The sequence below is a fragment of the Symphalangus syndactylus genome, chromosome 11 (genome assembly GCF_028878055.3).
Source record: "Symphalangus syndactylus isolate Jambi chromosome 11, NHGRI_mSymSyn1-v2.1_pri, whole genome shotgun sequence".
In the NCBI taxonomy this organism is placed as follows: domain Eukaryota; kingdom Metazoa; phylum Chordata; class Mammalia; order Primates; family Hylobatidae; genus Symphalangus; species Symphalangus syndactylus.
The window spans coordinates 46,366,629-46,387,466 of NC_072433.2; the positions used below are offsets into that span (position 1 = coordinate 46,366,629).

General features: G+C 39.7%; 1 protein-coding gene across 5 annotated transcripts in view; it reads right to left on the minus strand.

Moving 5' to 3' along the window:
• Nucleotides 1-20,838, minus strand: part of NETO2 (neuropilin and tolloid like 2) — a 67,492-nt gene that overhangs the window by 5,389 nt on the left and 41,265 nt on the right. For 3 of the 5 annotated variants that reach the window (XM_055297937.2, XM_055297938.2, XM_055297940.2), the window contains exon 8: nucleotides 1,548-1,661. The exons of the other annotated variants lie outside the window; for them this stretch is intronic. In XM_055297937.2, coding sequence (XP_055153912.1) covers nucleotides 1,548-1,661 — 114 coding nt within the window. The remainder of the gene's footprint in view (nucleotides 1-1,547; nucleotides 1,662-20,838) is intronic. 5 annotated transcript variants of the gene reach the window in all.

Genomic DNA, 20,838 nt, shown 5'->3' on the forward strand with positions numbered 1-20,838 from the left:
GGGTCCTCAACCCCTGGGCCACAGACAGGAACTGGGTCTCACTGCAGGAGGTGAGCTGCGAGTGAGCACGTGAAGCTGCATGTGTATTTGCTGCCGCTCCCCATCACTCGCATTACCCGCAGCACTGCCTCCTGTCAGATCAGCAGTGGCATTAGATTCTCACAGGAGCAGGAGCCCTATTATGGATAATAATAATGGATTATTATTATCAGTGTGCTTACTTCTGTTAGGAAATAAACTCCTGGCTTGGAGGCAGAAGTCCAATAGAGTAGTATTAAGTATTTCAGTGAAAAGAAACTAACAAAACATATGAAAGTCAAGAAGTGAGGCAGCTTATTATTTTCCCATTCAGTATGACAGAAGCCCAAGTGCATGTGAGGGATATAGGCTGTGAGCTCCTTAGGAGAATCTAATGCCTGATGATCTGTCACTGTCTCTCATCACCCCCAGATGGGACTGTCTAGTTGAAGGAAAAAAAGCTCAGGGCTCCCATCTGCATTATGGTGAGCTGTATGATTATTTCATTATATATTACAATGTAATAATAATAAAGTGCCCAATAAATGTAACACGCTTAAATCATCCTGAAACCAACCCACCTGCCCCACCCCTGTTCTGTGAAAAAACTGTCTTCCACGAAACCAGTCTTTGGTGCCAAAAAGGTTGGGGACTGCTGTCTTAGAGGATAAAAGGAAGATCACCTTTAGTTCTGACACAGTGATCTGATAACCAGCTTGCAGACATTCAACCATTACCACAAGCTGCATTTATCTTTCAGTGAGTACACACCGGGAATGCAGCATAGGCAATATTATGAAATAAAAAAAGCAGTTCATAGAATGTTTCCGCTTTTATGTTGTAAGACGGAATCTGCAAGTTGATTTTTATTAAATAGTGTTTCCACATACTTCAGGCTAACCTCTAAATTATTTTGACAACTAAATAAGGTATGTTTACAATACAAATGACAAACTTCAACAACAGTAACAAAATAAGGGCAAGGCATACCACGATATACTTTTTTTTTTGGATGAGATGGAGTTTTCACTGTTGTTGCCCAAGCTGGAGTGCAATGGTGCGATCTCAGCTCACTGCAACCTCCGCCTGCCGAGTTCAAGCCATTCTCCTGCCTCAGCCTCCCAAGTAACTGGGATTACAGGCGCATGCCACCACGCCTAGCTAATTTTTTTGTGTTTTTAGTAGAAACGGGGTTTCACCACGTTAGCCAGGTTGGTCTTGAACTCCTGACCTCAGGTGATCCGCCTGCCTCAGCCTCCCAAAGTGCTGGGATTACAGGCGTAAGCCACCGCGCCCGGCCACAATACACTTTCAAACAACTTAACAGTTTGTAGACAAAAAATGCTTTTGTTTAGAGTATGCTTTTCACCACATCCCAGGTCTATGATCCATTTAAAAGAACATTTATGTTTCCATTTCTGTCAAAGCAGCTATGCTAAGCACTGTTGTAGACAATAACATTTTAAGTTCTTAATGAAGGGCAATAGCCACTCTTTTCTCAAAAAGGTTGGCCTTTACATCAAACTCACCTTTACAATGATTTTCATCCCAAGGGTATGCACAATTTTGGACACCATTACAGACTAAAGAATTATTGATGCACATGTTGCTATGGCAAAAGAAAGTGCTGCTTGTGCAGGGAGCTGCAGGAAGAGAAAACAGTGTTGCGAAGAGCAGGCATACCACCTGATTTTGATTTATTTCATACATAACAAATCTGACTTTATAAGAGTACTTTCTTACTGCAAAGGCCTTTCCTTGAATAAACTCTGTACTATTCAAACAGTAAGACAAACGTCAATATTCTCTGATGCTGGCTCAAACTTTTTCTTACGCTAGGCCCCAAAAGGTCACTTTTAATGTAATGATAATGAATGTATTTTCAATGGTTCTTATGGAACCAATATACAGTCTGGTAGATTTTTTTTTTTCAAAACTTTGAAAGACAATGTTGGCAAGGATGTGGAGACACTGGAACCCTTCTGTACTGAGGGTGAGAATGTAAAATGGTGCAGTCGTTGTGGAAAATTATCTGGAGGCTCCTCAAAAAGTTAAAGATAGAATTATCTTATGATCCAGCAATTTTAAGCTACCTACTCCAAAGAACTGAAACCAGGAACTCAGTTACTTGCATACCAATGTTCACAGCAGCATTATGCACAACAGCCAGAAGGTGGGAACAAACAAAATGCCCATTGATGGGTGGATGGATAAACAATGTAGCATCCACAAGACAATGGAATGTGATTCGGTCATAAAAAGAAACGAAATTATGATACATACACCACAGACAAAGCCACATATTTCACTTAGCATAATTATTTATAATTAAACTTTTTTTTTTTTTTGAGATGGAGTCTCGCTCTGTGGCCAGGCTGGAGTGCAGTGGCGTTATCTTGGCTCACTGCAACCTCCACCTCCCGGGTTCAAGTGATTCTCCTGTGTCAGCCTCCCGAGTAGCTGGGACTACAGGTACGAGCCATGCCTGGCTAATTTTTGTATTTTTAGTAGAGATGGGTTTTCACTATGTTGGCCAGGCTGGTCTTGAACTCCTGACCTTGTGATCCACCTGCCTTGGTCTCCCAAAGTGCTGGGATTACAGGTGTGAGCCACCGTGCCTGGTCCTATAATTACATATTAATCATTGTATGAGAAGTATTGTATGATTCCACTTATTGAGGTGCCTAGAAGAGGCAAATTCATAACAGAAAGTAGAATAGAGGTTACTAGGGTCCAGAAAGAGGGAGGAATAGGGAGGTGATGTTTAATGGATACAGAGTTTCAGTTTGCGAAGACAAAAACTTTCTGAATATGGATAGTGGTAATGGTTGCATAATAATGTGAATGTACTTAATGCTACTGAACCGTATACTTAAAATGGCTAAAATAATAAATTTTGTTACGTATATGTTACCCATAATAAAAAAATCCACTCTTCTGGATTCAAAAAAATTGTTTTAAGGACACTAAAGGTATATGGAATATATACCATGTAATTTCCTACTTGTATAAGTTGTTCTTTCAGCCTGGAATGGCTCCTTCTTTCTCTTTGTGGCGGCCACCTACTCATCTTTCAGTATCATCTCAAATGTTACCGTCTGTGAAAATCCCCTTGCTTCTCTGAGGTAGCCAGTCACTCCTGTGTGTTCCTGTCACGCTCCACATACTCCTCTACTTGGCACCTCCCCTGTGTATGTAAACCTTTGTTAGAATGGATTATTATTAGTCAGTGTGCTTACTTCTGTTAGGAAATAAACTCCTGGTTTGGAGGCAGAAGTCCAATAGAGTAGTATTAAGTATTTCAGTGTAAAGAAACAAACAAAACATATGAAAGTCAAGAAGCGAGGCAGCTTATTATTTTCCCATTCAGTACGACAGAAGCCCAAAAACCTTAGCAGTTTTTTTTTCTTTTTCTTTTGGAGATGGAGTCTCGCTCTGTTGCCCAGGTTGGAGTGCAGTGGCATGATCGCAGCTTATGCAACCTCTGCCTCCCAGGTTCAAGCAATTCTCCTGCCTCAGCCTCCCCGAGTAGCTGGGACTACAGGCACGTGCCACCATGCCCAGCTAATTTGTGTATTTTTAGTGGAGACGGGGTTTAACCATGTTGGCCAAGCTGGTCTCGAACTCCTGACCTTAAGTGATCTGCCTGCCTCAGCCTCCCAAAGTGCTGGGATTACAGGCGTGAGCCACTGTGCCTGGTCCAAAAACCTTAACAATTTTGACTTCTAAAATTATAATTGGACAAAATGTATTTCCTGCCTAAAAGATTCTGTACTTTTGATTTTCAGAAAATATTTGCTGCACCAAGGAGGGAGAATCGAATATTGCTCTATGTTATACCGACATATCTCAAATATTTTTTATATTGTTTTCAGAAGGTTTTTCAAGCTAGAGTATCTAAAATTTTACTTGACTAATGAGATTTTTTTCTAAATATTATTTTTCTCTTAATAAATATCTAATAAACGTAATTTTAAAAACAGCCATGAGCATTATTTTTTTCCCCTCCAAAGAGAAGACTCTTTAGAGAGCAGTCATAGGAAGTTTGGAATATCTGACCACATTCTCCAATTGCAGTAAATTATCAGTAATACAATTGACATTTTTTCATGCATCTGCCTTACCCACTTTGTCTATTTCTCAATGGGCTGTGAACATGGGCTGTAAAAACAGGCATTTATTAGGTACCAAAACATAATCTGACAAATGTAGGTCCACAGTGAATACCCAAAATTGCTTTGCTATTAAGAGTATGACCATAATCTCTCTTTAAGCAGAATGCCCTAAACGGTATTATTCAGCCAAGTTTCAGTACAACAGGTTAAAAATCTAGTCATTATGAACTAGGGTTCGTTTATCCCTTCCCCCTCCTCACGGTAAGCCAACCTGCAGTTGAGTTTAGACTTCTTTCTCTATATACAGTTCAACAGTCTTCACACTAAACTGTTAAGCTTGTTCACGTGCGGAGTACTCAGTCGCTGCAGTTCAAGTATGAGAACCCTTTGGTGGCTGACGTGACTGAAGAGTCCACAATAGCTATGAACTGTGAAGGAACTTGGGAAATAGCACCATGCAGCAGAAAGCAGAAAAAAACAATGGGCTAGTAATCAATAAAAATGGTTTCTATTATCAGTTAATCCACATTTTAAGGTATTTAACCTCCTTGGGCCTTGGCTTCCTCTTGTAAAATGAAGGGGATGGAATACAGTGTATCTCAGACTTCTGGTTCCAAAATTTGATGAGACTATGCAATCAGTGGTCTCAATCATGATACTTCTGTTTTAGATTTAAGTTCAAATGATGTATATATCTAATAAGTAATTTATCCAGAGACTGCTAACCTGTCAAAATGGTATCACTAAAACCACTGAAATAATTACTTCATGATTCTTAGATAATATTGATGGTTCCAAGGCTCATCGGAAAGACAACAGGTATCAGTTACACAAACATGCCATCATATTGAGGGCTGGGGAGTGTATGGTGGTGTTTTATTCACGCTACAAAATTAGCTAGTGCACCTACTTGGGTTTATCATAGATATTATCAAACTGTATCATACAAATGGGGGCACTGAAAAATATTAAAAACCGGCCAAGAGAAACATATAGCATTTTTGATTTCCTCCTTTCTACAAACTGGAGTTTCTTTTTTTATTAATATACCACACTGTAATTCTATTACATACAATATAATTGTATATTATGTTCTAATTCTACTACCTGTTTTATCTAGTTCACAAAAAGGGGATGTAAGAAAGATAAGCCAATTTCAGGACAGGCTGAATGAGGTAATAAACAGCACTGTGGGTCCTTGGCATTCGGATTTCATGAATAAAGCTATCATTGGTTTTTAAGGTTTATCTACAGAACATTATGTGACCCCCCCTTTGATGGCTCTTTATAACTTCAAAGGTGGCCTTAAAGACAAGTTTACCACTCCGTGTTCATCACTGATTGAGCAGTGAGAGGAAAATGTCTTCAGTTTTTATTATAAATTCTTTACAACTGCTCTCCATATTATTTAAAGTGATTAGAAAACAGCACTGATATTATCAGCTTTTGCTTTATAGAAATGTGAGTTATATTAATAATTACACCTACATTAACTTTTATGGCTTTTCACTGGTTAAGCATAGCTGGTGGAAATGACAATCAAGCATCAGTTATTGATATGGGATTTTAATGGTATGCTTCAATTCAAATAATAAAATGATTGAACTATAAGTCTTTATATAAATAAAAGACAGCAAAAATACTGCCAGTTATGAACTCCACTTATAGCCTGAGAACTCTCTACCTTCTGCCGTTCCTCACTGCTGGGTCATGGTGTGGAAAGGAAGGGGAGGGCTGGGATTTTGTGTTCCCCCCCAATTTCAATGAGATGTGGCAATGATGCTGAAGGATGGCTGTCCTTCAGCAAAGCCTGCAGGGGGCCTGTGGGCAGTATATCACCGAAAATCACATTACGGGTTTATTCTAACAAAAATATCTGCTGCTGCTTTCACAGTTCTAGTCCTAGAAATTATTTTCCTAAAACCGTATCTTTCTTAAAGAGTGAGGTATATATTAGTATTCAGTGCCTGGGAAGAAGCCAGATATATCCTGATTGCTATTCTGTATCATCCATTTTAGCAAAATTATTCTATTTCAGTTATATCTGCAATCTACAATGGGTAGGCATGAACTGAATCTCTCATGCAGAATTAGCCCATTTGTATAAACCTCTTCTGAAATACTAATTGTTTCCATGGGTGAAATCGTAACAATTACAAATCACAGCTTAGAGGAAAACAAAAGAAAAGTTCAATAATTTGAATTAATGATAAGCATGAAAAAATTTACTAATTGGAGCTCTGAAATTTGCTTTCCAAATGGAGGTTTTTCAAGCTGGCTCTTGTTTTTAAAAAACTCTGTTAAATCCCTTATTTTAATCACATACACTTTTTCTGAAGGGGCGGCTTCCTTCTTGTTCTTGGGTAATAAAGCTAAATTTGGGATATGAAGTTAAATCTATTGCAGCCTTACAATTTAAACTTATTCTTACATTTGGTGATTAGTTAATATAAAGATAGCACTTGAGGGAGGCTTTTCACCTGTTTAATTATCAGATTTGTATTAACAAAAAAAAATTAGTGTATATAGAGAAAATACCTTAACTGAAACACATTAGAGAAGAATTTCTCATCATGGATATAGACCAGTGCTGCCCAAAATAAATATGTGAGTAAAAAATGTGAGCAAGTAGCCACATTAAAAAATAAAAAATTAGTAAAATTAATTTGACTTATATAGTTTATTTAACCTAACATATCTGTGCAGAAAAAATTAACATTATAGCAGGCCTGAGGGTGCTACCTTTGAAAGGTTCTGCTTGCACGACAGGCCCTTGGGTGCCATCCATTCCCTAACAGTTAGGGGTACTTCATTGTACCTAGACTTTGCATAAAAGATGTCATTTATGCCAAATACTTGCTTTCCTGCTGAGAGTCTGAAATTTTGATATATGCAAAGCAGAGGGTGCCTATGTGACCAGACCCTGATAAGAACCTTGGGTGCTGAGTCTCTAATGGGCTTCTCTGGGCAGAAACACTGCATATGTGCTACCGCATTTTTATTTTTTCGTGGAGACAGAGTCTCGCTCTGTTGCCCAGGCTGGAATGCAATGGCATGATTCACAGCTCACTGCAGCCTCAACCTCCTGGGCTCAAGTGATCTTGCTGTCTTAGCTTCCTGAGTAGCTGGAACCACAGGTGTGCACCACCATGCCCAACTCATTTAAAACTGTGTTTTCGTTTTTTTTTTTTTTGGTAGAGATGTTGTCCCATTATGTCGCCCAGGCTGGTCTAAGGCAATCCTCCCACCTTGGCCTCCCAAAGAGCTGGGATTACAGGCATGAGCCACTGTGTCCAGCCCATGCACATTTGCTGTTGTTGGAGAAACAGGCATACTCAGAATGCCCCTCACGGAAAGGACGCGGTATGTGGACCTGTGTAAGGATCGGTCCAGACCCTGGCAGCCTCTCCCTGGCGGCTTCCTTTTGTTGTCGTCCATCCCAGCTGTGAGTGCAGTACAAATAAATGCTGGGTTCTAGAGTCCTCCCAGCAACGTACCTAACATGGGGGTGCTGTTGGAAGCCCTGAAAGAATTTCTAAAACATTCTCATTTTAACATATAGCATAAAATACTGTTAGTGGGATACTTTACATTCTTTATTTCATACCAAGCCTCTGATATCTGCGAGGCGTTTTTATAATGATAGCACATGTCGGTTTAGACGGGCCATGTTACAAGTGCTCAGAGGCTGCAGGTGGCTGGCGGACACTGGACTGGACAGCACAGGTGCACAGAAACCGAGGGAAAAATAAGAAGGCTAAAAGCCTTTCTAGTTAGCTACGTCTTTGTATAAAGCACTGATTTGTAGTTATTTGACATAGTGAAACAGCTTCTGCATAGTTTTTTAAGTTTGAAAAGTTCTCAAATTTAAAAGGTTTTAGAAACATGCTCAGGTTCTCTCCCTGGTGAAGGAAGCGGCAGCAGCAAAGTTCACTCTCAGCAAATGCCACTGTGAGCTCCCGACATTTCCAGCTGCCCAAGGAGCTCACCATGTCCAAAACATGAACTTTCCCCATCTTGTCTGTTCAGTTTTCATTTTCCAAGTCAGTCACTCAAAATTGTAGGTGACTGACTCATTCTTTTAGCCTTCATTGAATGGGTCATTGAAACCTTTGGATTCTGTTTCCCCACCCTTCTTTGTCCTCACTGCCCCCTGCTTAGGTTCAGACCTCCATGGCTTCCCGCTGTGACTATGGAAGTAAACTCTTAACTTATATCCATGCCCCAGCTAAGGCACAGCGCTAAAGATGTTACTTTATAGTGCCAACTCCCCGATGACTGTAAGATGAGTCTACATTTTCCCTTTGATTTTTTTCAAAGGGCTTCATCCAGTTTTAATCTACCTTTCCTGCCTCCTTTCTCTGCCACTCCCTCTACCACACTTCTTGTGGCCCACCTTACCTCTGCTTCAATGCTTTGCTCATTATTGCTTCTGTCTAAAATAACAGCCTCAATGAACATTTCTACCTTCAAAATATACCTACTCTCAAGGACACACTCAAAGGACCTGCACTCAAAGACCACCTCCTCGGTAATTGATGCTGCCTGTTTGAAGGAACTTGGATATTTAACAGGAGAACACTTTGTTTTATGTCTCAAAGGGTCTTCATCATGGTCAATCCTACACTGTCACTATTTGCCTATGTCACCTTACCTAACTGACTGGAAAACCCTTTAGGGCAGGTACTGTTCCATGCATGTTTGTATCTTCCTAGCATCAAACACAGTACCTCACATGACAAATGCCAAAGAAAGGCATGGAAAGCAGGTAGGAAGGCTGGTTGACCAAATTGGCTTCATAACCCAATTGACCATTTGGCATCTCATGAAGACCTTTAAAATTCTAGATAGAAGAGTTCAGCTATAAGAAAGCCTGTATATGGTCATAAACAGTCATGATTTTAATACAGAATCCATGGAATAATATAATACCTTAAAATTATAAGATTGAGAAAAACTATTAATTTTCAAATTTGTCAAAAATATCTGATATCTTACTGTTACACTTTTGTATTTACAAACTCTGTGTTTGCACAAATCATACAGCTTACCATTACACTATATTCATCAGTCAGGATATAAAGGCTAAAATATTTGTTTCTTTTAATGACAATAGATAAGATATACCACTTATAATTTTAAAATATATGTGATGTGAACATACACAATCAGCTATATCTGGGCAGTTCAGATGTGTCTTAAAATGGTATTTTTCTTCATACAGGAGATGAATCTGAGGAAACAGACAGTTGGGAGAGGCTAACCAGCCCTGCCCAAATGTAGATTAAAGTTAAGGGCCATTCAAATTCAAGTAAAAAAATGATGGTATTTTGGAAAGCAGATTTTGCCAAAGCTACTGGTAATATGATCAGCACTTATGATAAGCAAAATAAAAAAAAAATTAGGAAGTACTGATACATCACTTGGATTTTTTTTTTTTTAATCCTTAGCTAATTGGCCGAGGAGTTTAAGGAGATAGAAAAGCAAAGAAATATAGCAGAAACAGTTTTTCCTGGTGGGAATTTATTCACTTGATTTTTCAGGAACCTAAAGGAAGGTTTTATTTATTTATTTATTTATTTATTTATTTATTTATTTAGAGACGGAGTCTTGCTCTGTCACTCAGGCTGGAGTGCAATGGTGCAATCTTGGCTCACTGCAAGCTCTGCCTCCCGGGTTCACACCATTCTCCTGCCTCAGCCTACCGAGTAGCTGGGACTACAGGCGCCTGCCACCATGCCCAGCTAATTTTTTGTATTTTTAGTCGAGACGGGGTTTCACCATGTTAGCTAGGATGGTCTCAATCTCCTTGACCTCATGATTCGCCTGCCTTGGCCTCCCAAAGTGCTGGGATTACAGGCATGAGCCACTGCGCCTGGCCATTTATTTTTTGAGACGGGGTCTTGCTCTGTCACCCAGGCTGGAATGCAGTGGTGCAATCTTAGCTCACTCCAACCTCTGCCTCCTGGGCTCAAGTGATCCTCCCATCTCAGTCTCCTGAGTGGTGCATACCACCACGCCCAGCTAATTTTTGTATTTTCAGTAGAGATGGGGTTTCACCATGTTGGCTAGGCAGGCTGGTCTCAAACTCCTGAGCTCAAGCGATCCACCTGCCTTGGCCTCACAAAAGCTGGAATTACATGTATGAGCCACTGTGCCTGGCCTAGGAACCCAAAGAAGAATCCTAAAATCTGTCTTCAAAATTTCTCCACTTTTAAGGTGTGGTGGTTGTCTGTGTATGAGCTACAACCTTTAATAAGAAAAACTTCCCACATGCTTACCAAATAGTGAAGATAACTTTTAAAAACTTAAGCAGTTCATAAAAACACAATCTCCATGGTAACCACAAGAACATATCTATAAAACAGACACAAAAGGAAATGCGAAGGGAATCAAAACTTGTCACTACAAAAAAAAATCAATTAAAGAAAAGGCAGTAATGGAGGAAATGAGAGACGACAAAGCTATAGACACATAGAAAACAAGTAGCAAAGTGACAGAACCTTCCTCATCAGCAATTAAACATAAATAAACTCTCCAATCAAAAGAAGAGATTGCAGAATTGACAGGAAAAAACAAGATCCAATTATATGCTGCCTGTAGGACACTCACTTTAAAGATATAAAAAAGTTGAAAGTAAAAGGACAGACAAAGATATTCCATGCAAATAGTTGCTAAAAGACAGCTGGGGGGTGGCAAGACTAGTCTTGGATAAAAAAGGACATGGTATATTGATAAAAGGGTCAATTCATCCAGAAGATATAACAATTATAAACATATGGACTAAAAACAAAGGAGCCCTAAAATATATGAAACAAACATTGATAGAACTGATGGGAGAAGTAGACACTCGTACAATAGTAATTGGAGACTTCAACGCCCCACTTTCAATAAAGGATAGAATGGCCAGGCAGAACATCAGTAAGAAAATAAAGGACCTGAACACCATTATAGACCAAATGGACCTAACGTATACAGAAAATTCCACCCAATAACAGAATACACATTTTTCTCAATTACACATCAGACAGTCTCTAGAATAGACTACATATGTTCAGCCACAAGTCTGAATATATTTTAAATGACTGAAATATAAAATTTATTTTCAAATCAAAACGGAATGAAACTAGGTATCAACAACTGAAGGAAAATGAAAAAATTCACAAGTCTGTGTAAATTAAACTACACACTCTTACACAACTTTTAAAGCTGTGATTTCAAAAAAGAAATCCACGGGAAATTATAAGATACCTTGAGACGAATGAAACCCAAAACATGCCAAAACTTATGGGGAGTAGTAAAAGCAGTAGTAAAAGGGAAATCTACACCTGTAAATGCCTACATTAAAAAAGAAGAAACAACTTAGGTCAATAGCTTAACTTTATACCTTAAGGAACTAGAGAAAGAAGACAAACTAAATCCAAAGCTAGTAGAAGCAACAAAATAATAAAGATTAGAGTGACAATAAATAAAATAGAAAACAGAAAAAGAGCAAAAACCCAAAACTTGGTTCTTTGAAAAGATCAACAAGACTGACAAACCTTTGGCTAGAATTATTAAGAACAAAAAGACTCAAATTATTAAAATCAGAAATGCAACTGGAGACATTACTACAGATCTTACGTATATAAAAAGAATCATAAGTGAATACTAAGAACAACTGTATGCCAACAAACTAACAACCTAGAGGAAATGGACAAATTCCTAGAAACACACAATCAAAACTGCATAATAAAGCCAAAGACTATCTGAATAGGCCTAAAACTATCAAGGAGATTAAAAAAAGAATCCAGAACTTCTCAACAGAGAAAGGCTCTGGATCACATGGCTTCACTGGTGAATTCTACTAAACATGTAAAGAATTAACACCAATCGGTTGATTCCTGGGCAAGATGGCCGAACAGGAACAGCTCCAGTCTGCAGCTCCCTATGAGATCAAGGCAGAAGGCAGGTGATTTCTGCATTTCTAACTGAGGTACCTGGCTCATTTCATTGGGACTGGTTAGACAGTGGGTACAGCCCATGGAGGACAAGTAGGAGCAGGGTGGAGGGTCACCTCACTTGGGAAGCTCAAGGGGTTGGGGAACTCCCTCCCCTAGCCAAGGGAAGCCATGAGGGACAGTGCATTCTGGCCCAGATACTACACTTTTCCCATGGTCTTCACAACCCTCAGACCAGGAGATTCCCTCGGGTGCCTACACCACCAGGGACCTGGGTTTCAAGCATAAAACTGGCGGCCATTTGGGCAGACACCGAGCTACCTGCAGGAGTTTTTTTTTTCATATCCTAGTGGTGCCTGCAACGCCAACGAGACAGAACTGTTCATTCCCCTGGAAAGGGGGCTGAAGTCAGGAAGCCAAGTGGTCTAGTTCAGCAGATCCCACCCCCACGGGGCCCTTCAGACGAAGATGCACTGGCTAGAAATTCTCACTGCCAGCACAGCAGTCTGAAGTCGACCTGGGACGCTCAAGCTTGGTAGGGGGAGGGGCATCTGCCATGACTGATGCTTGAGTAGGTGGTTTTCCCCTCATAGTATAAACAAAGCCACAGGGAAGTTTGAACTGGGCAGAGCCCACCGCAGCTCAGCAAAGCTGCTGTAGCCAGACTGCCTCTCTAGATTCCTCCTCTCTGGGCAGGGCATCTCTGAAAGAAAGGCAGCAGTCCCAGTCAGGGGCTTATAGATAAAAATCCCATCTCCCTGGGACAGAGCATCTGGGGGAAGGGGCGGCTGTGGGTGCAGCTTCAGCAGACTTAAACATTCCTGCCTGCCGGCTCTGAAGAGAGCAGCAGACCTCCCAGCACAGCACTCGAGCTCTGCTAAGGGACACACTGCCTCCTCAAGTGGGTCCCTGACCCCCATGCCTCCTGACTGGGAGATACCTCACAGCAGGGGTCGACAGACACCTCACACAGGAGAGCTCCAGCTGGCATCTGGTGGGTGCCCTTCTGGGACGGAGTTTCCGGAGAAAGGAAAAGGCAGCAATCTTTGCTATTCTGCAGCCTCCACTGGTGATACACAGGCAAACAGGGTCTGGAGTGGACCTCCAGCAAACTCCAGCAGATCTGCCACAGAGGGGCCTGACTGTTAGAAGGAAAACTAACAAACAGAAAGGAATAGCATCAACATCAATAAAATGCGCATCCACACATAAACCACATCCAAAGGTCACCAACATCAAAGACCAAAGGTAGATAAATCCATGAAGATAAGGAAAAAACACTGCAAAAAGGCTGAAAATTCCAAAAACCAGAACTCCTCTTCTCCTTCAAAGGATCACAACCCCTTGCCAGCAAGGGAACAAAACTGGATGGAGAATGAGTTTGATGAAATGACAGAAGTAGGCTTCAGAAGGTGGGTAATAACAAACTTCTCCGAGCTAAAGGAGCATGTTCTAACCCAATGGAAGGAAGCTAAGAACCTTGAAAAAAGGTTAGAGGAATTGCTAACTAGAACAACCAGTTTAGAGAAGAACATAAATGACCTGATGGAGCTGAAAAACACAGCATGAGAACTTCGTGAAGCGTATGTAAGTATCAATAGCTGAATGGATCAAGCGGAAGAAAGGATATCAGAGATTGAAGATCAGTTTAATGAAATAAAGTGGGAAGACAAAATTAGAGAAAAAAGAATAAAAAGGAATGAACAAAGTCTCCAAGAAATATGGGACTATGTGAAAAGACCAAACCTATGTTTGACTGGTGAAAGTGACAGGGAGAATGGAACCAAGCTGGAAAACACTCTTCAGGATATTATCCAAGAGAACTTCCCCAACCTAGCAAGACAGGCCAACATTCAAATTCAGGAAATACAGAGACCACCACAAAGATACTCCTTGAGAAGAGCAACCCCAAGACACATAATCGTCAGATTCACCAAGGTTGAAATGAAGGAAAAAATGTTAAGGGCAGCCAGAGAGAAAGGTCGGGTTACCCACAAAGGGAAGCCCATCAGACTAACAGTGGATCTCTCTGCAGAAACTCTACAAGCCTCAAGAGAGTGGGGGTCAATATTCAACATTCTTTTTTTGTGTATATGACGGAGTCTCGCTCTGTCACAACCTCGGCTCATTGCAACCTCTGCCTCCTGGGTTCAATGGGTTCAAGCAATTCTCTCAGCCTCACGAGTAGCTGGGATTACAGGCGCCCCCCACCACACCTGGCTAATTTTTGTATTTTTAGTAGAGATGGGGTTCCACCATCTTGGCCAGGCTGGTCTTGAACTCCTGACCTCGTGATCCACCTGCCTCGGCCTCCCAAAGTGCTGGGATTACAGGCATGTGAGCCACCGTGCCCAGGCTCAACATTCTTAAAAGAATTTTCAACCCAGAACTTCATATCCAGCCAAACTAAGCTTTGTAAGCGAAGGAGAAATAAAATCCTTTGCAGACAAGCAAATGCTGAGAGACTCTGTCACCACCAGGCCCGCCTTAAAAGAGCTCCTGAAGGAAGCACTAAATATGGAAAGGAAAAACCGGTACCAGCTACTGCAAAAACATACAAATTTTAAAGACCATTGACACTATGAAGAAACTGCAACAACTAATGGGCAAAATAACCAGCTACCATCATAATGACAGGATCAAATTCACACATAACAATATTAACTTTAGATGTAAATGGGCTAAATGCCCCCAATTAAAAGACACAGACTGGCAAACTGGATAGAGACAAGATCCATCTCATGTGCAAAGACATACATAGGCTCAAAATAAACAGATGGAGGAATATTTACCAAGCAAATGGCAAGAAAAAAAAAAGCAGAGGTTGCAATCCTAGTCTCTGAGAAAACAGACTTTAAACTAACAAAGATCAAAAAAGACAAAGAAGGGCATTACATAATGGTAAAGGGATCAATGCAACAAGAGCTAACTATCCTAAATATATATATGCACCCAATACAGGAGCACCCAGATTCATAAAGCAAGTTCTTAGAGACCTACAAAGAGACTTAAACTCCCACACAATAATAGTGAAAGACTTTAACAACCCATTGTCAATATTAGACAGATAACGAGACAGAAAATTAACAAGGATATTCAGGACTTGAACTTAGCTCTGGACCAAGCAGACCTAATAGACTTCTACAGAACTCTTCAACCCAAATCAACAGAATATACATTCTTCTCAGCACTACATCACACTTATTCTAAAATTGACCACATAATTGGAAGTAAAACACTCTTTAGCAAATGCAAAAGAACAGAAATCCTAACAAACAGTCTCTCAGACCACAGTGCAATCAAATTAGAACTCAGGATTAAGAAACTCATTCAAAACCACACAACTACATGGAAAATGAACAACCTGCTCCTGAATGACTATGGGGTAAATAACGAAATTAAGGCAGAAATAAGTAAGTTCTTTGAAACCAATGAGAACAGACGCAACATACCAGAATCTCTGGGACACAGCTAAAGCAGTGTTTAGAGGGAAATTTATAGCACTAAATGCCCACAGGAGAAGGTGGGAAAGATCTAAAATTGACACCCTAACATCACAATTAAAAGAACTAGAGAAGCAAGAGCAAACAAATTCAAAAGCTAGCAGAAGACAAAATAACTAAGATCAGAGCAGAAATGAAGGGGACAGAGACACAAAAAATCAAAAGCAATGAGTCCAGGAGCTGGTTTTTTGAAAAGATTAACAAAATAGATAGACTGCTAGTCAGACTAATAAAGAAGAAAAGAGAGAAGAATCAAATAGACACAATAAAACATGATAAAGAAGATATCATCACTGATCCCACAGAAATAGAAATTACCATGAGAGAACACTATAAACACCTCTATGTAAATAAACTAGAAAATACAGAAGAAATGGATAAATTCCTGGACACATACACCCTCCTAAGACTAAACTAGGAGGAAGTCGAATCCCTGAATAGACCGATAACAAGTTCTGAAATTGAGGCAGTAATTAATAGCCTACCAACCAAAAAAAGCCCAGGACGAGATGGATTCACACCTGAATTCTACCAGAGGTACAAAGTGGAGCTGGTACCATTCCTTCTGAAAGTATTCCAAACAACAGAAAAGAGGGACTTCTCCCTAACTCACTTTATGAGGCCAGCATCATCCTGGTAACAAAACCTGGCAGAGACACAACATAAAAGAAAATTTCAGGCCAATATCCCTGATGAACATCGATGTGAAAATCCTCAATAAAATACTGGCAAACTAAATCCAGCAACACATCAAAAAGCTTATTTACCACAATCAAGTCAGCTTCATCCCTCGGATGCAAGGCTGGTTCAACATAGGCAAATCACATAAACAGACCCAATGAGAAAAACCACAGTATTATCTCAATAGACGCAGAAAAGGCCTTCTATAAGATTCAACACCCCTTCATGTTAAAAACTCTCAATAAACCAGGTATTGATGGAACGTATCTCAAAATAATTAGAGCGATTTATGACAAACCCACAGCCAATATCATACTGAATGGGCAAAAGCTGGAAGCATTCCCTTTGAAAACTGGCACAAGACAAGGATGCCCTCTCTCACCACTCCTATTCAACATAGTATTTGAGGTTCTGGCCAGGGCAATTAGGCAAGATAAAGAAATAAAGGGTACTCAAACAGGAAGACCGGAAGTTAAATTGTCTCTGCAGATGACATGATTGTATATTTAGAAAACCCCATCGTCTCAGCCCAAAATCTCCTTAAAGCTGATAAGCAACTTCAGCAAAGTCTCAGGATACAAAATCAATGTGCAAAAATCACAAGCATTCCTATACACCAATAATAGAGAGCCAAATCATGAGTGAACTCCCATTCACAATTGCTACAAAGAGAATAAAATACCTAGGAATACAACTTACAAGGAATGTGAAGGACCACTTCAAGGAGAACTACAAACCACTGCTCAAGGAAATGAGAGAGGACACAAACAAATGTAAAAACATTCCATGCTCATGGATAGGAAGAATCAATATCGTGAAAATGGCCATACTGCCCAAAGTAATTTATAGATTCAATGCTATCCCCATCAAGCTACCATTTGAATTTCTTCACAGAATTAGAAAAAACTAGTTTAAATTTCGTATGGAACCAAAAAGGAGCCTGTACAGCCAAGACAATCCTAAGCAAAAAGAACAAAGCTGGAGGCATCATGCTTCCTTACTTCAAACTATACTACAAGGCTACAGTAACCAAAACAGCAAGGTACTGGTATCAAAACAGATATATAGACCAATGGAACAGAACAGAGGCCTCAGAAATAACGTCACATATCTACAACCATCTGATCTTTGACAAATCTGATGAAAACAAGCAATGGGGAAAGGATTTCCTATTTAATAAATGGTATTGGGAAATCTGGCTAGCCATATGCAGAAAACTGAAACTGGACCCCTTCCAGAAACTGGACCTTATACAAAAAGTAACTCAAGATGGACTAAAGACTTAAACATAAGATCTAAAACCATAAAAACCCCAGAAGAAAACCTAGGCAATACCATTCAGGAGATAGGCATGGGCAAAGACTTCATGACTAAAACACCAAAAGCAATGGCAACAAAAGCCAAAATTGACAAATGGATCCAACTAAACTAAAGAGCTTCTGCACAGCAAAAGAAACTATTATCACAGTGAACAGCCAACCTACAGAATCAGAGAAAATTTTTGCAATCTATTCATCTGACAAAGGGCTAATATCCAGAATCTATAAGGAACTTAAACAAATTTACAAGAAAAAAAACCCAACCCCATCAAAAAGTGGGTGAAGGATATGAACATACACTTCTCAAAAGAAGACATTTACGCAGCCAAGAAACACATGAAAAAAAGCTCATCATCACTGGTCGTTAGAGAAATGCAAATCAAAACCACAATGAGCTACCATCTCACGCCAGTCAGAATGGCTACCACTAAAAAGTCAGAAAACAACAGATGCTGGAGAGGATGTAGATAAACAGGAGCTCTTTTATAATACTGCTGGTGGGAGTGTAAATTAGTTCAACCATTGTAGAAGAGTATGGAGACTCCTCAAGGATCTAGAACCAGAAATACCATTTGACCCAGCAATCTCATTACTGGATATATATCCAAAGGATTACAAATCATGCTGCTATAAAGGCACATGCACATGTATGTTTACTGCAGCACTATTCATAATAGCTAGGACTTGGAACCAACCCAAATGCTCATCAATGATAGACTGGATAAAGAAAATGTGGCACACACATACCCTGGAATACTATGCAGCCATAAAAAAGGATAAGTTCATGTCTTTTGCATGGACATGGATGAAGCTGGAAACCATCATTCTCAGCAAACTAACATAGGAAAAGAAAACCAAACACTGCATGTTCTCACTCATAAGTGGGAGCTGAACTATAAGAACACGTGGACACAGGGAGGGGAGGGAACATCACACACTGGGGCCTGTTGGGGGATGGGGGCCTAGGGGAGGGATAGTATTAGGAGAAATGTAGATGATGGGTTGATGGATGCAGCAAATCAGCATGGCAGGTGTATACCTATGTAACAAACCTGCACGTTCTGCACATGTATCCCAGAACTTCAAGTATCGTAATAATAAAAAAAATTAACACTAATCCTCAAACTCTTTGAAAAAGTTGAAGAACAAACACTAGTTACTCATTCTATGAGGCCAGAACTAGTTACTCATTCTATGAGGCCAGAATTACTCTGATACCAAAGCTAGAAAAAGATACACAAAAAAACCTAAAGACCAGTATCCCTTATGAATATTAATATAAAAATCCTCAAGAAAATTACTACTTCAGAATTCAGCAACATATAAAATGATTATACACCAAGAAAAGTGGGATTTATTCCCAGAATGCATGAGTGGTTCAATATACAAAAGTCCACCAATTTAATACATCACATTTACAGTAAGGGAAAAAAACTACATGATCAGCTCAATGAATTTTTAAAAAAGCATTTGACAAAATTCAACAGCCTTTCATGATAAGAACATTCAATTAACCATGAATAGAAAAAAATTTCCTTCACATGACAAAGGCCATATATGAAAAACCCAGAGCTAACATCATAATCAGTAGTGAAGGACAGAGCTCCATTAAGATCAAGAATAAGACAGATACTCAATTTCACTTCTATTGAATACATACTGGAAGTTCTGGTTAGAGCAATTAGGCAAGAAAAGGAAATAAAAGGTATCCAAATTGGAAAGGAAGATATGAGATTTTCTCTGTTCACAGACAACACAATCTTATATGCAGAAAACCCTAAAGATCACACCCACCCACCCACCCACACCCCGTTAGAGCTAATAAACTAAGTCAACAAAGTTGCAGGATGCAAAACCCACATACACAAATCCGTTGCATTTCTAAACACTGCCAATTAACAATTAGAAAAGGAAATTAAGAAAATAATTCCAGTATAATAGCATTAAAAAGAATGAAATATTAGGAATAAATTTAACCAAGGGGGCAAAACATTTGTATGCTGAAAACTACAAAACATTGCTGAATGAATTACAGATGAAAAATCAATGGGAATATACATCCTGTGTTCATGAATGGGAAGACTTCATACAGTTAAGATGACAATATTACTCAAAGTGACCCATAGATTTAAAATTATCCCTATCAAAATCCCAACAGTGTTTTGCAGAAACAGAAAAAGTCATCCTAAGGCTCATGAAATCTCAATGAACCATGAATAGCCAATCCAGTTTTGAAAAACAAGAAAAAAGTTGGAGGACTCATACTTCCTGATTTCAAAACTTACTACAAATCTACAGTAATCAAAACAGTTGCTACTGGCATAACAACAGACATACAGACCAATGGAATTGAGAGGCCAGAAATAAATCTTCACATAATTTTTTTTTTTTTTTTGACAGAGTCTAGCTCTGTTGCCCAGGCTGGAGTGCAGTGGCACGATCTTGGCTCACTGTGACCTCTGCCTCCCAGGTTCAAGTGATTGTCCTGCCTCAGCCTCCCAAGAAGCTAGGATTACAGGCGTGAGCCACCATGCCTGGCTAAATTTTGTATTTTTAGTAGAGATGGGGTTTCATCATGTTGGCCAGGCTGGTCTCAAACTCCTGACCTCAGGTGTTCCACCCACCTTGGCCTCCCAAAGTGCTCGGATAACAGGCATGAGCCGCTGTGCCCAGTTTTTTTTTTTTTTTTTTTTTTTTACTTTTTTTAAAGAAAAATAGAGATGGGGTTTTGCTATGTTGACCAGGCTGGTCTTCAACTCCTGCCCAGGCTGGTCTCAAACTCCTGGACTCAAGCAATCCTCCTGCCTCAGCCTCCTGTATAGCTGGGACTACAGGTGTATGCCACTGTGCCCAGATCTAATTGATTTTTGACAGGGGTGCCAAGACCATTCAATAGGAAAGGACAGTGTTTTCAAAAAATGATCCTGGGAAAGCTGGATATCCACATGAAAAAGAATGAAGTTGGAACCTTAACTTACACTATATACAAAAATTAACTCCAAATACATCAAAGACCTAAATGTATTACAAGAGCTAAAACTATAAAACTCTCAGAAGAAAACATATGAGAAAAGCTTCATGACATTGGTTTTGGCAATGATTTCTTGGATATCACACCAAAAACAACAACAAAAAAAACCACATTAAATTGGGCTTCATCAAAATTAAAAACTTTTGTACCTGAAAGGACACTATATCAAGGGAGTGAAAAGACAACAAACAGAATGCAAAAAAGTCTGCTAATCACATACACAATAAGGGA